Source organism: Vigna angularis, chromosome 4 (assembly GCF_016808095.1).
Source record: "Vigna angularis cultivar LongXiaoDou No.4 chromosome 4, ASM1680809v1, whole genome shotgun sequence".
NCBI classification, from domain to species: domain Eukaryota; kingdom Viridiplantae; phylum Streptophyta; class Magnoliopsida; order Fabales; family Fabaceae; genus Vigna; species Vigna angularis.
The window spans coordinates 42,112,568-42,120,247 of NC_068973.1; the positions used below are offsets into that span (position 1 = coordinate 42,112,568).

The 7,680-nt window shown below is 32.5% G+C and overlaps 1 protein-coding gene and 1 long non-coding RNA gene across 6 annotated transcripts; one reads left to right on the forward strand and one right to left on the reverse strand.

Moving 5' to 3' along the window:
• Positions 1–896: 896 nt before the first annotated feature.
• LOC128196303 (uncharacterized) lies at positions 897–4,718 on the reverse strand. 5 transcript variants are annotated; one of them, XR_008248444.1, is made up of 9 exons: positions 4,389–4,718; positions 3,924–4,252; positions 3,715–3,819; positions 2,827–2,870; positions 2,645–2,697; positions 2,458–2,529; positions 2,271–2,356; positions 2,093–2,167; positions 897–1,350 (listed from the first exon to the last, which is right to left on the reverse strand). It is a non-coding gene; the product is annotated as an uncharacterized LOC128196303 (long non-coding RNA). The 5 variants fall into 5 exon arrangements; XR_008248441.1 differs by having other exon boundaries at positions 3,924–4,258; XR_008248442.1 differs by having other exon boundaries at positions 2,645–2,732; positions 3,924–4,258.
• A 2,274-nt stretch (positions 4,719–6,992) lies between these two features.
• Positions 6,993–7,680, forward strand: LOC108330543 (protein RADIALIS-like 6). Its single transcript, XM_017565024.2, has 2 exons — positions 6,993–7,268; positions 7,458–7,680. Exons 1-2 carry the CDS (start codon positions 7,001–7,003, stop codon positions 7,463–7,465), a joined length of 276 nt encoding a protein of 91 aa, XP_017420513.1. The 5' UTR covers positions 6,993–7,000; the 3' UTR covers positions 7,466–7,680.

Consider the following 7,680-nt stretch of genomic DNA (forward strand, 5'->3'; position numbering starts at 1 on the left):
TAGGTGGGAATACATCGGATATTGTCGTCAATGTCCATTTTCAATATATCTATGCACATTTATCCTTTCTGAGTATTCTGTTCAATCATCAAACCCTAACCTAATCACATTTCTCTTAATTATTACACCAAAGATATAACCAGATCTCTACCTACTACGACATTTTTATATTAGATTAAATTCAACAGCTTTAACCACTACAAAAATTTACAATTTTAGTAGGGCTTATTTTTAGTGTTACCGGGGGTTTTAACCTCTGGAAAATGCAATTCCCGCGGTTGTAAAGACCCTGAGAAAAGCTGCGTCGGTAAAGAATTACCAGCGGTTTTTCCAAAACCGTCGGAATTTGCAGGGGCTTTGCAAAAACTGCCGGGAAAGGTAGGGGTTCTTTGAAAACCGCCGGGAATGACAGGGGTTTTGCAAAACCGCCGGAAATGTATCTATATATTAATTTCTTTTAGTATTTTGATAAAATCTTCTTGGAGCCTGATTAACATCTTCTGTGATACTTTTATTGGGATTAGGTGTCGTAAGAATGAAACAATAGTGTCAGGATTGGTGCAACTGACCCAAATCGAATCTTTGATATCAATTACCATTAAATTGGATTAGATTTGTCTACATTTGTCCTTATCAAACAATAACACTTACTCATTTTTAATTCATTCATTAATGCATGATAATCAGAGGCAAATGTAATCAACCACTTTAACCACTTTTGTTTAGTTGATAAAAAAATATATGAAATAAAAAGAATTAGCTGACTTTTCAAAATTACTAATATATGAAAAAAATAATAAACCACTTTAGTTGTCATGAAAAAAAAAATGAACCCATGAATATCAATAATAAAATCAAAAAAATGAAGACCCAAAACCATTTTTCTATCAGGGACAAACCAGCCTATAAAACAATCACCAAAATTGAGAAAATAATGTTAGTTACATTGTGATTCAACGTCCAAAAAGTTTATCAGAATAAAGATAACTAAAATTCTGATAAATAAAAATCAACTCATAACACTAGAACTGATTGACCAAGCTAAACATCAAAATCAACCAGCCAAGTAAGCAACTTTGAGATGAATTCTCTCTTTTTTCAATAGTAATTTCTACTTTTTTCTCACCTAAGTTCCTTAATTTCATTTCCATCATGTGTCTTTAAATGGTTAAATGGTACTCTAAACACCTGGTTCGTTAGGATCAGCAGGCTGCAATTCTTTAGTGGCATCATCATCTTCCTCATTCATCCTGCTATTGGACAAAGACTGACCTTCTTCATTGGACTCAGAATCACCATTAAAACACTCGAGAGATGACGAATTGGATGCATTCTCAAGCCAAACAGTTCCTTCTCAAGCAACCATAAACCATGTATAAGACAATATTCCCAATAATCTCTATTAAAACTTTAAAAAGATAAGTTGATATAAAGTCATTAACTAAATAAGAAAGCAGATGACCAATAAGAAAATTATTGATAAAAAATATGCAAAAGAATGCCTTAATGAAATATGCAAAAGAATGCCTTAATGAAATATGCAAAAGAATGCCTTAATGAAATTATTGATCTAAATTGTTAACCTACATTGTACAATTTTCCTTAATGAAATATGCGAACATCTAAAATCAGAGGTTGAGATTCCCTTTGAAGCAATCAAGAAAATATATCACTACTCAATAACTAGATATTAAAGTAAATATATTTTAAAAAATAGCAATTGATATAACCCAAATCCTGCACTAAATATATATATACATACATGGTTTGGTTCTTCACGTGCTCATCTAAAATTTAGAGGGATAGGAATCTTATATGCCATAAGATATGAAACATGTCAGACCAATTAAAAGCATGGAAGGTGTGGCCAATTGACACAGGTGCACGACTTAGGTGAAAAACATGCTAGACCAATTAAAATCAATAACTTTAATTGGATTAAAATAAATGAACAAAAGAATGCCTAAAGTATGGCAACATACAAAAGTAAACAAGGTCCAAGAAGGAATAACATTCTGCACTCTAAAGCTATTTCATATCAGACACATGAATTAAAATAAATTTAAAGAATTATTTGTTAGAAATCACTCACCTGTTTTGAAAATGCACTCAAACCAAAATCTGAAATTTTAATATTTCCTTGTGAATCAAGTAAAAGATTTTCAGGCTGCAGCCAAAAAATAATACTAATTAGCATAAATCATGATAAATATGAAGACAGAATTCTAGAACCCATTCAACACAAACGTTTAAATCTCTATGATAAACACCTTTACTATGGTAATAATTTACACATCAATAAGTTGTTGGAAGTATCTTCTACAGTCAGCTTCGTTGAGACATGAAGAAAGCTTACCTACAACATTACTTTATTTATTAGCAACATCAATACTAAGAAAATTATTGATAAAAGTCACACTAAAAGCTTATAGCATAAATCCACCTTGAGCTACTCACAATTTTATCAAACAATTCACCGCCTGTAATAAACTCCAATATGATATACATCTTAGTACGAATAGCTAGAACCTGAAAAAAAAGTCATATATCAAAGAATAATGAGTTGTGAGTATTGAGTGACGATAGCCAACAAGAGAGAAATATTAAAACACTTATCATAGAAAAAAATGTACACATTATGCACCTTCTTCTGTAACATTCCAGGGGCAAAAGTGTACCAAAAAACCAAGACAGATTCTGAAATGATTTTCCAATATTATTCCTCTCTCGATCTATTAATGAACGAAGATTTCTATAATTAAAGATTATGTGTAAAAAATCACCTACATTGAACATAATTAGCAATTGATAACAGTTTTGACTTACCACTTCCTGCTATGTCACTGTTGTTCCTTGTGGTCTTTATTTTCCTATAAAAATCACAGATAACCACTCAAATCTTTGGTTACTTCTATTCAATTAGAATAGCCACAACAACACTCATTCATTTTAATAAATCCAAATATGTGAAATTACATGAAAAGGGAAAGGAAGGAACAATGTCTGCATTGCACGTATCATTGGAAGTTTGATTAAAAATAAGAGCACAAGATTAGCATTATTGTACAAATAGCATATACAGGGGAGTTTGTGATGTGTTATTGAACGTGATAATATATGTATCACTGTGCTAGTTTTGTGTTTGTATTATAAATTTAACGTGATTTTCTACTTTTGTTATTAAAAATCGTGCTAGATTTCCATATATATATGTATGGCATTTGGGAACTTGTTTAGGTTCTTCCTCTAAGAACAAAAAATGCTAAAGGTGGAGCCAAATGAGTTGTGATGAACTAGTAATCCACAAACATATATATGAAAAAACCAGAAACCTACTACTAAGCAACTGTCACTCACTCATGATACTGATTGGTAATAAAAGTCTACCCTAGTATCAGGTTTTAGGTTGAGTGGCCCTTTTATTTAAAGTATCTAATCTCTTATACACAGTGCAGTTTACGAGAGTTTTCATAAGAGGGAATAATAGCTTATTTTCACTGCAAAAAATAGGTTAAACATTTGAATAAAATAATAAGATGAACCAAACAAATAGTTTCTTTTGGCTTGAATAATCATGAAAATTAATTCAAGATACCAAAGAGCTCTTAAGGTGAAATTTAAACCCAAAGATATATGGTATGGATCTTTATTAGAATCAAGTTGTTAGAAAAAGGAAAAAAGCTTTGCCTTCACTTCAGAGAAAGATACACAAACCTTCTGTCAATTTGAGAATGTCACGCAAACCAGGAGAGAGTGAATCAGGCAAAGCTTCCAATAATGGTGCTAAAAGTTGCAAGTCTGACCTGCTGAACGAAGTAGCTGCCAAATTTCAGGGTTAAATACATTTCCTTTACCAAATATTTTCTTGCAGTAATCTATATCATGGAAATCTTAGCTAGCTTCGCCTAGAACCTATTGTTTACCTGAGAAAGTAGTGGATCATGAATATATCGTTTCAACTTCATCGTATATTGGTATCTGTTGATGAACCTTGCTAGAATGCTCTGATAGAAACATTTTTTTCCGAAATCACCACCAATCAGACCCATTTGATTCATCAACCACATCTTCCTCCCACTCACAGGCACCGATCCCCAACCAATCAGCTTCCCAACACCCTTGGAACTCAAAACCCCTTTCGCAACCTTAATCCTCGCATCCCTAAAGGGAACCAATTCTCCCTGGAGAAGCCAACACATTTCTCCTTAGCCACGACGAAACAATCCGCCATCTTCCACACTGCGTACTCCTCCTGTTCCTTTAGATTGTGAATGTGAGGCCCACTAGTTTGACCTAGTGGTTGGATTGAAGTATTTTACACAAACTTACAGGTTCAAACCTTATACTGCATACCAAAAGAACATATTGAAGAGATAACATGAACATACCAGGGAGTATTTGAATTTGAGGGGTTGGAGACGGAAGTGATAAAAATCGCCTTCAGCAGAGTCCTCGACGCCTCGTCGCCTCAACCTTGCCGTCTCGACCTTGTCGTCTCGACCTTGTCATCTCGACCTCGCCGCCTCGACCTTGACGCTTAGCCCAAGCAGGGGAAGACACTCCACGAACACGAAGCAGGGGAGGATTGTGGTGTGGGGAAAGGGTTTGGGGGAAAATTTGATGAATGTAGTGGGAAGAGATGCTCCACGAACACAAAGTAGGGAGGATTGTGGTGCGGGGATGGGGTTTGGGGAAAATTTTAATGAAGGCAGCGAGGAGGAAGGGAGAGAATTAGGGAACATTTAGGGAATTAGAAAGAAATAAAGTACAGAAGGGGAGGGAACAATAATATTTAGGGATTACCGACGGTTTCACTAAATAACCGCCTGAAATATTCGGGGTTTTTAAAACCCCCATAAAATAACCTCTCCTAAAATTAAATATTTTTGTAGTGAACTTACCATCAATCTTTATATTATAGAAAACGAAAACGAAGCTTAATTATGTCAAAAAAATCTAAAAACAAAGCACCCATATGGATTTGAAAGAATTGTATACAAGCTTTTTTTTGAATTCACTTTTAATAAGTAAAATTAACTTTTATATATATATATATATGAGTGAGTTGATTTATAGAAGACATTTCATTTAGCTTCTTTACATAATTAATTCTAACTTATCCATAAATTAATTTAATTTATGTTTTTCTTTTTTAAATTTGTAACTAATATTTTTAAAAAAAATCTTCTGCAAGAAGAAATTTAGACTCAATCTTTTATTTCAATGGATCTGATCTGACTAATTGTAAGAATTATATAAAAACAAACACATTAATTGCGGCTGTTTTATTTTAACAACTATCTGCAGGAAATTGAAGTAATGACATAAGAAGTAACTAACCTTTATATTTCATCTTAAGAAAAGTAAAGTGAAGTCACAGTGAATGCTTGCTAAAAGAAGAAATGCGACAGCTAGTTATTAAATCTTAAATCTTTCTCTACAATTAATAATTAAGGTTTTAATTTTCTCTCTAATTATTTTAGCGATTGATTCTTTGTACTCAGAGATCATTAACTCAATTTCTAGAAGAGGATTTTTTTAGTAATTTGACAACAAAAAAATCGCAGTTGTCGTGATGGTTTAAATTTACACGCTTTAAATTTAAAAGACCAAGATTACAAAATTATAATATCCGACACTCCAATATTTAAAGTTGGGCCAAAATCTTAAATTGTAAAAGGTGTTTATTTAATAAATTTTGATATAAAATATAAGGGTTTCTTCCTGCACCCCGATGTTTTCTTTCTGTACCCCAACTTTTGCTATAGTTCCCATTTTATCTCTATAAAATATATATTAAATAAGTTAAGGACTCCATTAGATTATAAAATTCGGTTAATGAAAATTTATATAATTAGATTTTAAAATTTGATAAAATAAAATCACATTTAATTAGATTTCGGAATCTAGTTAAAAAACAATGAAACTTAACCAGATTTTAAAATTAAATAAACAACAAAAATCATAAGTAACTAAATTTTAAAATTTGATGAAAAAAAATTGACGCTTAACTGAATTTCAAAAAGCAATAAATAAAAAAATTCACACATAACTTAATTCTGAAATCCAATAAAAAAAATCCACACATAATAAAATAAAATTCACGTAAGCAAGTTTCGAAATCCATATAAGTTTCTTGGGTTTGGATTTGTAAAACCGGATTTTGTAAACCAGATTCTTCTTCATTTTTTTCTTTCATGTGGCATGTTTCCTTTATTTCCTTCACCACACACATCCACCCTTACATTCGTGTTGGTCATTATTTAACCTTCACTCATCACAACACGACAATTGTTTATTATTGTTGTAAATTTTATATCGAACAAAGATAAGACAAATTCTATAATTTATAACTAAATGTAAATTTTTTCTTATAAATTAATTTTGTGGAAATTGAATTAAACTTAAAGTTTACTTCTAATAATCATTCCGCGTTGATTTCTTAGTTTAATTGGCGTTATGAAATGAAAAAGTGTGTGGGGGTGAATGTATGAATGACAATATCATATTATTATGTGTAATGTTTTAAACAAAAAGGAGAGACTATGAACATGGGAAAAAGAGAAGGCTGATGGTAGTCCATGTTCATAAAAAAACAAAACTGTAAATAAACATTTGGAACAATGTCTCAAAATATCTCATTCTTAAGACCTTGGTGAAGTGGGTTACAGAATGAGTACTTGGTAAGAAAAATAAGTTTTTATCCGTTTATAGAAGATAACGATGAAGAAGAGGAAGTTTATTATGAGAAAGATAAAAAAGATGAAGATGACAAAAGATATGAAATCCAGAACCAGATTCATTAGAAACCGATTCCCATGATTTGGTCGTACCATGTTGTTCTTCATTCAGTGGTTCTAAAGCAGAAACTTTTGGCAACTGAGATTCGGCTGTGAGTGACCTACAACAACCCACTAATCTTCAACCTCAAGCCATTTTATTTATACGCAGGACCACACCACTTTTATGCTCAACCTTCTTTCTTCCTTCTCCATTTCTTATGGCCTCAACCACTTTCTCCAAACAAAAGCCTCCTGATTCCTTTTGGACCCCAAAACAGAACAAGGTCTTCGAAAAGGCACTTGCAGAGTATGACAAGGATACCCCTGAGCGCTGGCACAATGTAGCCAAAGCAGTCGGTGGTAAAACCGTTGAAGATGTTAAGAGACACTATCAGATACTCTTGGACGATCTCAGGCACATAGAGTCTGGCCATGTTCCACTTCCCAATTACAAATCCACACCATTTTCCTCTTTCACTAACTCACGTATAACATTTTCTTTTCATCTTTCATTTTCGCTTTTTTTATCCAAGTATACAAAAAAATCATTCCGTATGTAAAAAAATTCGTCTAAATGATAAATATGGAATCATTTCTGCCTACTTCTATAAAAAAAAACCTCCATTTTCTTATGTAATTACTTGTTCTTCATTTTGTTTCATTTGCTTGCTCCAGGCTTTTGAACCACTCTCTTCAAGCTCAAACTGATTTCAAGCAATGGCTATGTGTACTACGAAACGAACCTGTATATCTTTCTACTTCTTTCCCTGCAGTTGTAATTTACGCCATTTTAGAAACAGTGTCAGCTCCTTCACCGAGCTCCATCTCTAACCACTTCCTTCACCAAAACTCATGCATGTATCTTTCTTAAATATGAAATTAGGTTATGTTATTACAT